Source organism: Bidens hawaiensis, unplaced genomic scaffold (genome assembly GCF_021521415.1).
Source record: "Bidens hawaiensis isolate Kalapana, Puna unplaced genomic scaffold, B.hawaiensis_p1.1 tig00000512_1, whole genome shotgun sequence".
Classification (NCBI taxonomy): Eukaryota; Viridiplantae; Streptophyta; class Magnoliopsida; order Asterales; family Asteraceae; genus Bidens; species Bidens hawaiensis.
Window position 1 is genome coordinate 2,250,893 of NW_027491033.1, and position 14,502 is coordinate 2,265,394.

At 36.2% G+C, this 14,502-nt stretch overlaps 1 protein-coding gene across 1 annotated transcript; it reads right to left on the reverse strand.

Moving 5' to 3' along the window:
- Positions 1–6,542: 6,542 nt before the first annotated feature.
- On the reverse strand, positions 6,543–11,155 carry LOC143633964 (putative protein disulfide-isomerase A6). Its single transcript, XM_077102169.1, has 11 exons — positions 10,899–11,155; positions 9,208–9,292; positions 8,652–8,749; positions 8,433–8,488; positions 8,184–8,301; positions 7,994–8,021; positions 7,808–7,899; positions 7,571–7,727; positions 7,137–7,261; positions 6,946–7,045; positions 6,543–6,848 (listed from the first exon to the last, which is right to left on the reverse strand). Exons 1-11 carry the CDS (start codon positions 11,057–11,059, stop codon positions 6,783–6,785), a joined length of 1,086 nt encoding a protein of 361 aa, XP_076958284.1. The 5' UTR covers positions 11,060–11,155; the 3' UTR covers positions 6,543–6,782.
- Between the last annotated feature and the right edge of the window lie 3,347 nt (positions 11,156–14,502).

Sequence of the window (14,502 nt, forward strand, 5' to 3'; positions counted from 1 at the left end):
CCAAAAGAGCAAGGTCTTTTGGGCAAAGGTTAGGGAGACGTTCTATTCGCTCGTTGGGAGTACAGAGCGGAACCCCGATATGATTTCGGGTCGGTGGACCGAAATCAGAAAATTTGTCGGCTTGTTTACTAATCTGTTCAACAGGAACGCCGGTCGTATGAGACCAAGTGGCAGTGACGATTTGGCGGTCTATAATTTCACTGTCGAAGAGTGGAAGCAGGAGTGCCTGCGGAGGTATGGGACGGTGAAGACGTGGGACGGTGTAAAGGAGTGGGAGATGTTGAGAAGGTGTTCCAAGTGGGTTGAGCTGGTGACGCCGGACCTTGATGCGGAAGTAGGGCCGAAACGGACTAAAACTAGTTCGTCTGGAGCGTACAGCACTTCCGCCAGGTCGGATTGCCGGGTTGGATTCGACCTAAACGTTGCGGGGGAGGAAACGCCTTCACCGCCGAGGAGGCGGCCATTGGGAAGGGACGCCAGGGGGAAAAAACCGGCTGAGGGGGAAGCCGTAAACATCAACGATCTTATTGAATCCCTCAATAAATTCAACAAAACCTTGGAGGGGGTCTCTGTTGACAAAAAGGAAAAAAAAAGAATGAAAGATTTGGACTTCCTTGCAAGAGACTTCAGCCACCTAAATCCGATCGACCAAATGCTGATGGAAAAACAAAAAGAACGTATCCGGAAGAGGTTGATCGAAGAAGACGAAGCCGAAGAATAAGAATAATGTTTTTTTTAGTACTTTAATTTTTTTTATATATTAATGTGTTTTTTTAATTAATGTGTGTTTGTTTAAATAATTACTTGTTTTTTTAATAATACGTTTTTTTAATACATTTATAAAAAAATAAAAAAATAAACCTCTCGCGCCCCCTCTCGCGCCCCCTCTCGCGCCCCTCCACACCATGCCGCGGGGCGCTATCACCATTACCAACACCCATCTTTTCAACTTTCTCTCTCTGCCACACGTCACAATATTATTGGATGGCGCCCCCTCTCGCGCCCCCTCTCGCGCCCCCCACACCCCTCAGCCTAACTCATAACTTTATGTTTTATTTTCTTTAAATAGTATAAACTCAATCTCATTTTCTTTTTACATACTTGGTAAAAATACATACATACAGACTACAGTACAACTGTGCAAGTACAACATCAACTCTTTCATGGTTGTCATAACTCATATGTGAGTAGATTTGTATGTGGGTTTTCCTGAAAGTATTTTTAATGGAAATAAAAGAAAACAACAATTTATATATATAAAAAAGGTTTTTAGAAATCTTCAGCGTAGATTTATTTGTAACTTGTAACAAATAGTATGACAAGATGGTTATTATCAATTTGAATATTTATGGAAGTATCAAGTTTGATAGTCTGTTGATGTAATGGACAAAGTAACCAGGGATTTTCCTTTGAATAATGTGTGTTTTCCTTTCAATCAATCGATAGCTTATTAGCTTTATCAATAGTATACCATTGCCTATATGCAGAAGTCATATATTAGATGGTTCTATCAAATGTCTTATGTTAGAAACAGGAAACCCACATTGCTGAGGGGTGTGGGGCTTCAGCGGGGGCGCGAGAGCCCATCCGCTCGCGCCCCGGGGCGCGAGCACCACACCACCAAGGCGCGAGAGGGGCGCGAGAGGGGCGCGAGCGCGGAATTCAAAGCAGGCGCAAGGCCGGTAGCGGGAGAAAGGTGGCGTAAAGGAGCATTGGGGTGCGTGAAGGAGCCGTTGGGATGAATAAAAGAGACGTTGGGCTCTTTAATTTTATTAAAAAAAAATCTGTTTTTCCTATATATAAATCTAAACCAATTACCACACCCAAAATCACATACCACACCCAAAATCACATAAAACAATTACCACAACTTCAAAAAAAACCCAAAATCAACCCATCTTCCAAACCTTTTTTTTAAAACATGGCTGGAAATTGGTACCCAAACCTAGATTCAGGTTATAGTTACGACGATTTATGGTCGTCACCAGACCAATCGATGTTTTTTTCGGGGTCGCAAGAAACATCCGGCTTTCAACCATCCAACATACAACCATCTCCTAACTTTGTTGTTCCGGAGACACAAGAATCACAAGGTGATGCTACGGGAGCAAGGAGACGCGTCCACCGGAAAAAACAAGTTGCAACGGACGGGTCGGGTTCGGCTTCGACTCCGAGGACGAAACGGAAAACCAGTCCGTGGTCATCGGATGAGAAGGAAGCCCTGTGTCGGTCTTGGATAGTCATTTCTGAGGATCGGCGTTGCGGTAATTGTTTTAACGTTTTTAAAAATGATTTTTAATAAAAAAGTTAAATAAAAAAGTTAAATGACTTACAAATTTATTTATGCATTTTGCAGCCGACTACCAAAAGAGCAAGGTCTTTTGGACAAAAGGTTAGGGAGACGTTCTATTCGCTCGTTGGGAGTACAGAGCGGAACGCCGATATGATTTCGGGTCGGTGGTCCGAAATCAGAAAATTTGTCGGCTTGTTTACTAATCTTTTCAACAGGAACGCCGGTCGTATGAGACCAAGTGGCAGTGATGATTTGGCGGTTTACAATTTCACTGTCGAAGAGTGGAAGCAGGAGTGTCTGCGGAGGTATGGGACGGTGAAGACGTGGGACGATGTAAAGTTGTGGGAGAGGTTGAAAAGGTGTGCCAAGTGGGTTGAGCTGGTGGCGCCCGACCATGATGCGGAAGTAGGGCCGAAACGGACTAAAACTAGTTCGTCTGGAGCGTATAGCACTTCTGCCGCGTCGGATTGCCGCGTTGGATTCGACCTAAACATTGCGGGGGAGGAAACGTCTTCACCGCCGCGGAGGCGGCCATTGGGACGGGACGCCATGGGGAAAAAACCGGCTGAGGGGGGAGCCGTAAACATCGTCGATCTAGTTGAATCCCTCAATAAATTCAACAAAACCATGGAGGTGGTCTCTAATGACAAAAAGGAAAAAAGCCGAATGAGAGATTTGGACTTCCTTACAAGAGACTTCAGTAACCTAAATCCGGTCGATCAAATGCTGATGGAAAAGCAAAAGGAACGTATCCGAAAGAGGTTGATCGAAGAAGACCAAGCCGAAGAATAAGAATAATGTTTTTTTAGTACTTTAATTTTTATTTTATTTTTAGATATTAATGTGTTTTTTTTAATGTGTGTTTTTTTTAATAATTTATGAGTTTTTTTAATAATACGTTTTTTGAATATATTTATAAAAAAATAAAAAAAAAACCCGCTGGAGCCCTGCTCGCGCCCCTCCACACCAGGGCCAGGGGCTCCAGCGGGGGCTCCAACACCCATCTTATCCAGTTTCTCTCTCTGCCACACGTCACAATATTATTGGCTGGAGCCCCCACTCGCGCCCCCGTTAGAGCCCCCCACACCCCTCAGCCTAATAAAGATGATTAGCCGATTCAAGATGATAATTCTTTAAAAACTGTTAAAAAATCCTAATTTCAATTAACTTAAACATTGACATCTGAAAATAAACAAGAAACATGTTACGAATACTAATCCTAATTAAAAGTTATTAAACTGCTACATTACTCCTATTTTCACGAATTATCTAAATAACCGGATTCGTATCATCTTAAGTCATTGGGATAGTAAAATATTGCTAGACGCTTTGACGTTCACCACCGCCTACGTTGATATATGTTGAATGTTGTGCTAGTGGGAGACAGTTGGATATATATACCCGAGACATAAAAATATAACAACGTTACCATTGACATATGATTCGATATGATCAACGTCTTTACCTTAATCTACAATTTTAGACGTGGCAAACATTAGTGAAATTTAGGGAACATCAGTTGTACATTAGTCAACGGTTTTACTCGTTTTTTTAAGTTACCAATTTAGCCAATGTTTATCCATGATAACACATTATTGAGCCTATCAGGGAGCACCGACTTTTCAACAGCCTACATATTTAAGTACTCATTAAATAATTGAACTCGACAAATAAGCCAACTTCAAGATGAGATATCGGCATATTGGCTCCAACAAAGGCCAGAACACGTGATAGTCTTTATTGAGTGAGTAAGGTGGCAACCAACAAGTAATCATCGTCACCTGCAATTGTTTGTTATTGGCTTGAGAACAGGCCAACTGTATATAAGTTTCGTGGGCTAGCATTGTGCTCGCTTTCCGCGAGGTTGTTTTTAGTTGGCTCTTTGGTGGTCCTTTATTCATGTTTATCTGCGATGGCTCAACATTAGCTACATAGCCACGTTTCTGTATGTGGCACGATATGGTTGATTGTTTTCGGCGATGTTTATTTTAGTTGAGTGAGGCAATGAACTTCTCTTCTTTTTTTTTTCTGTTGGGGAGGGGGGGGGGGGTGTTAATATTTTTCTATTTAAGTATGTTATTAAGAAAGAGAAAACCATTTTGATATACTCTCTTGAAAATATTAAGATCTTCAAACTCATCTAATCTAAAAAAAGAAAGTTTACAGTGAAATTGAAGTTTGACTATTCTTAGTTCCTGAAATTATTTGCGTAAACTTTTGTAGAACAAGATAAAATAAAATAATAAACCATACACAAAGAATAACAATAGAGTTAACAAATTACGAATTCATAAATATTTTTACTCTTAACACATGTTATCAAGGCATGATTACAACGAAAATAGATCAGTTATGCCAAAAAAACTCGATGTAACGATCTTGTATATGAGACACATGAATAAAATAAGAAATAAACACAAAGTCACATGGGAAATGCAGAGTGGCAGCCTTAGTAAAAATATGACAGAGGAATTATTGATTTATTGGTTTTCTCTTCATCTTAAGGTGAAAGAATCCCTGACAATCCCACGTTTCCTTCTCACCTCACTTTGTCCTTTTCAATCTCTAAAACATTTTTATACTTCTTTTTAACATAACTAGTTTCTCTACATAATTAAACATAAAACCTCGCTTATTCCACGCATAACTGTTAATTAGTTAAAAGCATGTCTCTTTAAACATTATCACTTCAAAACACATATAGACTTTATTATAAATGGTCATCATTTAACGTGCTAGGGGCTTTATCTGCATATATAATGGCTTAGTGTGCATTAATTTGTAAGTGATAATTAACTACATGGATTATTTATTTGGCATATCTAATCTATCTAACTATACTAATAAAAAAAATAATGAGGATGATGTGACAATATCACATTCATTCTTGATCTAATCAATTTTCTCATTCATCCTATATATCCATAGGTTATTGGGTAAAAACAATTTGACAAATAAGTTATAATTTTCTTTCTAACTCTCTAATCTCTCACCTCATTCATCCAAGCTATCCATGAGTTACTGATCAAAATAATTTTGAAAAATGGGTTATAATAATTCTTTAATTTTTTATCTTATTTATCTTACATATCCACGGGTCATAGGTCAAAACAATTTTGAAAAATGAGTTATAATTTATCTTCTAATTCTCTAATCTTTCATCTCATTCATCATAGCTATCAATGGTTAGTAGGTCAAAACAATTATGACAAATGTTGTATATATAGAGATTTTTTCGGATTTGTAAATTTGAGATTCTAAACTTCTATTGTTTGTGCTATATATTTTATCTTATTTTTAGCTTTAATTTTTGTTTATTTCTTTTAAATAACGAACCTTATTAATTTTATTATTTAACAAATCCCGTATAATACACGGGTTCAAAAGCTAGTTTATATACATATTTGATCTCTGATATAAGAAATTAAAGTTTTGATCCCTATTTGTTTGTGACTTATTGTGGAGATTACAAAAGTTGGAATGCATAACCACACGTAGAGAAACGAGTAATAGAGAACAGAAAGTAATATATATTTTTTTACTTTAATTTTATATATGAGGATATAATGGTAAATTTATAACTATTTTTTTCTCCCAACTATAGAACACATAAAATATTTATTTTACTTTCCTTTTTCTTTTCATTAAACTAGAAAACACAAAATAATATTAATTTTTTTTCTTCTCTTAATTCCTTTCCGTTATTTTCTTTTTTTTTTAAATGAAACTCGAAAACAAGGTGTTACGATTGTCAAAAATGGTTCACCTAAAAGCAAGTAGATTAAGGCAGTGGTTGAAGGTTTGAACTTTGAAGTGACAACTTTCATGATTGTAGGGATGAGCATACCGGCATCATATTCGGTACCGATTTGACATCGTCGGTATCAAATCGGTATCAAGTTTTGAGTTTCCGGTATTTGTATTTTCTGAATTGTACACGAAATACTGGTACCGTACCACAATACCGGTACCAATATCATTACCGTACCAGTACAGAAATTTTCCATTTTCAAAATAATGACAGATCGTTACCGGTATCATCCTGATAGAGGATGTAGCCTGCATTCGACAATGTAGCCAATAATATATTAAGTTCAAATAAACAACTGAGTTTATTAATATAATTCAGTGGATTATTAGTGTCGACTTTTATGCTCGTAAAATTCCCTATTACATCTAGAACTCAAACAAGGTAACGTTAAACCACCACATGGATTATTTATTATACATGCACGAATGACAAATCATATCATGAGAAAAAAAGTGATTGAAATGCAAAATACATTAAATTTAAAACAGTCGTGAAATAGCACCAAATGTACGGTTCCTGTAAGTTGTATTAAAAAGATTAAATTCTAACATTACTGGTGGTACTACAGAATGGCCCCATAATCTCCCCCCCCCTACGTTACCATGTCCAAATACCAAAAAGAAAAACGATCAAACATCTCTCTGATAACTCATAGTAGACAACGATTCGTATCGATCATCACGCAAAAGCCGAAAGGATGTTCTTCTTGAGGGTGAACTCGTCAGCCTTTGAAGGGCTATTGGACTGCGGAAATAGATGGAAAAAACAATCAGACGGTGAAATGTTTTTAAAAAGTAGCAATTAAATATTGAATGGCTGAGGGGAGACGTATCGAATTTACCTTGGCAAGAATACGTTCTAGACGTTGGATCTCGTTCTTTGCATAATCAGCACCTTTGCTTAGGCTAGTCTTGGCGGCTTTCACATATATCTTGCCATATCTAAAGTTCCATTAAAAAACCAAGTGTGAAAAAGTATTCCACGTGAAACAGTCAAAATAAGGTATCCAACAAGCCAAATAAAGAAGATAACCTAGCAGAAGAACCCGTGAGCTTTCCAACTTCCTCCTCAATCTTGGCGTATAGCACTTCCTTTTCATCACTACCAGCAGCTACAAACTCCTTCACTAAGGTATTCAATTCTTCGATTAACCCAGCCTACAATAACAAAACTAGAAGTAAACAAAAACAAAAATCAAATTCATAATACCACATATACCCTTTTTCATATTTTCGACATCAATACCTTCTCTTATGCAAGGAGTTAGGTTATTAGAGTTTGAAGTGTAACAAAAAAGAGAAGGGCATAAATGTCTTTATATAAAATGTTTTTAATGAAAATGCACAGTGCTTCAAAGGGCATATTTGACATTTTAAACTTTTGGTTGGGTAAATATGATAATATTGCAAGTTTTACGGGTATGAAATTGCTCATTTCCTGGTTAAAGTTAAAGATTAGGTACTAACGGTGGATGTGAGCTGCCCCTTTGCGTCACGACTGGTACCACACTTTTCATTAAAGAATGTCACAAAGCTATCAATATCGCGTCCGCCTTCATAGTCTTCGCCATCTTTGTTGATCTTTGGGAAGAACTTTATGGTTGGGAACCCACTCACACCATACCTATAAAATCCAATTAAATTTCTCAATCATAAAGCATAACTTTTATGTCTACACAGAGCCATTATAATCTTGTCACTTACTTTTCTCCTAAATCTTTGTAATTGTCAGCATCAAGATTGGCAATAACTACATCTTCTTCACTTTTGAATGCAGCTGCAAGGCTTTCGTACGTCTGACAAAAATAAAGGATAATTAGTATACTGATTTTGTATAACTAGGGTCCAGTGAACAAATTAATATTAATTATTAAGAGATCGGATGCATACAGGAGCAAGGCTCTTGCAATGACCACACCTGCAACAGAGGACAAAATTGGAAAATGCAAGTCAGCAATAAAAAATAAACAGATTAGAATGACACTAAGAAGTTTCAATACCGTATTAGCTCATGTGTATTTATTTAAGATTCAGGAATATAATAGAAAATAAATGTAAACCAAAACCAAACACGACTGACCAGGGTGCATAGAACTCCACCAACACATCCTTTTTGCCATCCAATACAATTTCATTAAAGTTGTCAGAATTTAGCACCACCACACTTGAGGGAACTGAAGCTATCTTTACATTGGTCCCTGAAGATGAAACAATATTGTGATGTTAAACACAATTAACTTCAAATGTGTACCCAGAGAACAAATCTACAAACTGAGAAAAAGGGGAAAGAAAGAAAATCAACAATAAAATGACTAATGTGAGTAACTACCTCCTTCAAGATTTACAAACTCAACAAGTGCATCAGCTGTGCGAGCACCTTCATACCTAAGGAAAGATTTGACACTTGTGTTAATAAACCAAAAAAGTTGTATTTAAAATATTGGAAGGTCAAGAGCGCATGAAGATTGATGATAACTAACTATTAGTGAACAACAGAATGAAGGTCTGAGTATAATGCACAAAAGAACAACATAGCAATAATACTTACTTTTTGGGTTCCAAAGATCCCTTAGGAAACCACTGGATGGTGGGGTAACCAGAAACACCATATTTGGTACAAACACTTTTATGGTCATCACAGTCCACCTGCCAACACAAACAGTAAAGATAAAATAGCATCACTAGCCATAAGAAAAATAGACCATCTAGATTGAAAAACAATCAAAAACATCTCTTCCCAACAAATTCCTAATGTTAACTAATCATGGTATCTATAGCAGTTGAGATTCAAAATCAGTAATTGAGATTAATCAAGCTGATTATAAGATTAAAAACAATTTCTCTCTAAAACAAGCACCACAAAAAGCAGATAAATAACAAAATATGTTTTAATACCAAATTTTAATATTGCAAACAGGATTGAAGGTCTTTTTTCGAGTAAAGTAAAAAACATATGTGCCTCGGGGCACAGAGTGAGATATACATATGTTCTCAATTTATAACAGGAGAAGAAAGCAATGAAAGAGCAAACTCTTGCAGTGAGAAAATTAAAATCATGAAAAACCTATCTTCCAAAGATATACAAGAGCCTTAAAGTGTGTTACCTTTCCAATCAAAACGGATTTTGATTTTTTGAAGCTCGCGCCAAGTTTTTCATATTCAGGGGCAAGCTTTTTACAGTGCCCACACCTGCCACATAAAACAAGTCAAAATCCAATGTCTTCGCATACTAGGATATGAATATTTTAGCAAGCATTTCAAGGAAGGAAACTCAAAATCATTTACAAACAACATGTCTACACTCTACACGTAACCATGTAAGCTTCACTCGGTATTTAAGATTAGTGAGATCTTCTAAAGCTTTCCAAGACTATACAACACATGATGAAGACACAAAAAGAACATTACCGAAACTACAGTACATTTAACTTATGAAAAAAACTGTCTAACTCTATACCCATGCAACAATACATTAAGCTATATAACCCTCTATCCATGAAGTTTAATTTGAGTTTCCATTTAAATTCGGCAACTGAGACTTTTGCAGACGTACAAAATTAACCACGTGTAATTAAAAACGAAATCAAATATATACATCAAGAAACAGCACATCTTAAGCTGTGAAACAAGCTCATGATGAAACAGAGAAACATAACTACTAAAGTTACCTAATTATTGTTTTATATGAATTTCATTTAAACTTCCAAAAGAAGAAATTAGGTAACTTGCCAGCACAAATCAAACAACTAACATGGATCAGCCGACCTACCCACCAACCACATCTCAGATCACTCCAACCTAACACAGATCTAGACCAAACACATCGACAACACAAAAAAGGAATAAAATCAACCATTCACCTAAATAGTGTATGCAAAATAGACACCAGAATCAAATCTGATCATCAAAAAACACTTCAAAGGCTGTAAAAACACTAGAAACCGAATCACAAAGCTAATTTACCCGAAACAAATTAGTAAAACACTAAAACAACACCGCTAACCAGTAAATCGGTGACATCTAAATCTCAACAATGATAAACGATTCAACTAATCAGAACGATTAACACAGTTAACAGAAATGAAAACTAGACACCAGAAACGAATTTTATCATCAAAAAACACTTCAAAGATCTGTATAAGCACTAGAAACCGAATCACATACTTGATTTACCAGAAACAAAATCAGTAAAACAATAAAACAACGCTGCTAGCCGGCGAATCAATGACATCTAAACTTCAACGATAATAAATTATTCAACTAATAATCAGATCAATTAAAATACAGTTAATATAATTGAGAAATAAAATAGGCACCAGAAGCAAACTTCATCATAAAAAACACATCAAAGAGCTGTGAATCTGTGACGTCTAAATCGCAACGTTTATAAATGATTCAAATAATAATCAGATCGATTAAAATACAGTTAACAGGATTCAAAATCAAAACTAGACACTAGAAGCTAATTTCATCATCAAGCACACTACAAATAGCTGCATAAACATTAGAAACCGAATCACAAACCTAATTAATCAGTAATCGGTAACACCTAAATCTCAACGACAATGAACAACTCAACTCAACTAATCAGATCGATTATAATACAGCTAACAGGATTCAAAACTAGACACCAGAAGCTAATTTCATCAACAAACGCACTTCAAACAGCTGAATAAACACTAGAAACCTAATCACAAACTGAATTAATCATTAAGAAAATCAACTAATCAGATCGATTGAACAAACAGTTAATAATAATAATAATAATAATAACAATAATAATAATAATAATTACCAAGGCGCGTAGAACTCGACGAGAGCGCCGCGATCTTGACCGACTTCCTTCTCGAAGTTATCTTCGGTTAAAACGACGACGTCGGCAACGGCCGGAGAGAATAAGAAGACGAGAGCTAGGGTTGCTGCTACTGTCAAACAGATCGATGATCTCAAAGACATGATGATTGATATTATTATTATTTTGTTGAAATAAAATGAAATGAATCGTGAAGGGTTTAGATCAGGTTTAAAGTGGGCGTGGGTTGGTTGGGCGACTGAGTCTCATCTACGTTAAGGTTTTCGATCCAAATACTCACTTTTGACTTTTTTTTGTTTCTCAATATCTTTCTTTTTAAGAAAACTAAAGTATTTCTAGAAATTTATAATTTATAAAATTTGAGTAAAGTAAATCTACAGCTGTAAATAGTAAGCAAGTGTTTCTACGGCAGGAAGTCGATCGGTATGTATCGTTTCGATTTGTTAAGGTAAAAGTTTGTGATACAAGTTTTATTACCAAAGTTGAAGGGCCAAAAAATATATATGTAAAACTTTTGTAGCAAAAGTCTAATAAAATAAAGTTTGTATATAAAGTTGAGGACAAGAAAATACATATAGAAAGTTTGGGGCAAAAGTCTTAAGGATGTAGGAAAACTTAGATTTTATTAATCCAACTTTTTTTAAGTTGGTCGATAATAATCTCGTCTCGTAAAATTGCTGACTCATGTATCACCTTTCACACTATTTGTTATTAATGAACTCTTGTAAAAAAAACTTACTTCGTTAAGTTTTTTCCGAAATTCAAAATGATGTTTTATGATTTTTGATCGGAATGAGGATGGATGCGAGTCGATTAACGTAAAACTTATCTTATCTTAAAACGGTGTTCTAAATGGCTTGATTTTTGTTAATTGGAAGTTTAAACATCTGAATTGAAGCATTGTGTTGTCATTTGGAGCCACCGTTTTCAAGTAAGTTTAATCAATCGACATGTACCCTTCTTTCGATCGAAAAGTTTAAAGCATCGGTTTGAAATTCAAAAATTTTAACAGTTAAGTTTTTTTTTCGTGTAACGGGAGTCCAATAAAAATATATAGTGTGTAAGGTAAGAACGGTAGCAACAATTTTTAATGTGAAATTAGTATCGGTCGACGTCAAGAAAATGAGATAAATAAAATCTAACTTTACCTTCAAAATTTTATAACGTGTTTGTTTTAAATTGAACAAACTAATCAGGCACAAAGGATGTGAATTCAATATTGCGATGTATTGTTAGGCGGGCATGCAAAACATCCTTGAGGAATCTACAAAAAGATTAATCAAGGTTTGAATATAAACTATTATATAATAGAAAGTTTGGTCTAGCTTACCTGAAAAAAAAAATACACATATTATTTGACCAAAATTAAATCAACATCCTGATTGAATGAGTTATTTTATCGATCAACAAATTTAATTTTGTAAAAGTTTGACTTTTGCATACGCAATACAATCAACACTTCTGATTATGTAATAAAATAATTTGTTACAACCTGTTTATGGCCTAAAGGTAATTTAAGTTTTAGTTCTTTTTTATTAAAACAAGTATTTTGACCCGCGTTGCCGGTGAGTTCGAGCCATCGTGACTCCAACACCACCAAGAGTTCTGAATCGGAGGCGTGCAATGGTAGACGATCAGCTCAGTTACATTATCATCATTGCCTTATCAACAACATCGACTCGAAATCAACAACCAAACAAACAATAAATACGGGCTAATAATGTTCAACAGATTATATATATAGATATAGAGAAATCTGCATTTTGTCTCCCTGGTTTATATCCACATTCTATTGGTTTACCCCTGAAAAAGATTTTGCGAAGTTTGGGCCCCTGTGTTTCTCCGGCGGGTTCCTCTGACTCCTACCGTCAGTTGACCCGTCGTTGACCCGTTAAAAAAAAGGAAATTACTTTATTACCCCTGATTCGTTTATAACTACTCGATCTACCCTCTTTCCATTTATGTTACCATCTCCGGCGATTATCTCAACCTGTAATTGAACGGCATTATCGGGCGACCCGATTGACGGATGTCTCAATCCAAGTCAAGTCAATTCTCCTCGGGTTCACATTCCAAGCCTTGCCGTGCAGATGAGGTTTGTGTGAGATGTTCATGTGGTGCCGCGACATGTTACCGGATATCCAGGACCGATGCAAACCCGGGGCGTCGATTCTTGTGCTGTGTAAGTTTTAATTACTCACGAATTAGGGTTCTACTCTGTTAATCGATGATGATTTGGTCTGTCGTGTTGCTTAGGTCAATTTTAGGGGTAATCTGTGAATTGTGAATCGAATTAGGGTTGTTTGTTTGTTGATATATTTAGTCCGTTACAGAAGGGGAGTTGTGGATGGCTAAAATGGGCTGATGATCCCACATGCCCAAGTTGTGAAAAGGTAATTCAAGCAATGGTGAAGATGATGAACAAAAAAGATGATTTTGCAAGAATGAAAACCAAAGAAGTAACAAGCTTGAAGATGTTGCTAGGAATTAGTTGGTTTTTGTTCTTCGTTTATGTGTGTTTTTATTGATTAGCTGTTAACACTGTCTTTGTAGTATGGGATAATGTAATCTTTGTTGTTGTTATTTAAGTTTATCTTAAATTTTAGAGCTTCTTGTTTCATCTATTTACTTTAAATTTGTGTTCCACATTATCAGTCATGTTGCAGCCATGATGAAACTGAGAATGTTGAGTTAGGGAACGATGAAATTGAGAAAGTGCAGTTTGACCAAGACAAAAGTGCATACAAACCATCATGTCCCAAATCAAACATAGCATACAAACCATCATGTCCCAAATCAAACACACATGCTACAAGTCTTAAATTGTTTCAAACACAAACCATGACATGGTACCAGTAAGTTCAAAACAAAAGTCTTAAATAGTCTCAAACACACACCATCAATCTAACTCAAACACAACTTTATGGTTGACATCATTATTGTTGAATTGGTTCCCTGCAAGTTCTGATGTTGTGTCCGTAACCTCCACATCTTCCACAACTTTTTTCATGCCCCAACCTGGTAAGTCTTCCTCCTGCAGAAAACACTTCCTGAACCTCTTCAATCTTCCTCTTCCTCTTCTTGTTAGCTGCCAATTTCTTCTTCTCACCTAGTGCCTTCTTCCTGCTCTTCTTCGATCTGCCAATCTGAGTATGATGTTTAGGAGGAGTTATTATTGTTGGGCAATTTGAGGGTGTCCACATATCAGGGCCTGGTATGGGCCTGATTTGGTGATTATACACCTTCTTCCAAGTGTCTAACCAGTAAGCTTCGTCAACCCACTTCTCCAATGGACCGACATACATGTTGTTTTCTATCATGTTATATAGGGTTGCCACGGCATGTTTGCATGGCATACCTGTCAAGTCCCATCTCCTGCACGTGCAAGTTCTATCCCCCACATTCACCACACATTGGCTTCTCAGACTTTTAACCTATGAACATATTTGCATATTAACAAAAGATTGATTGTAATATCATAGTCATGCAAATTTTCATACCTGGTAAGTCACATCATCAACCATCATAACCGTCAATTTGCTTGCTTCTGTTTGGATTTCATCCCATGCTATTGTTGCTTGCGGTG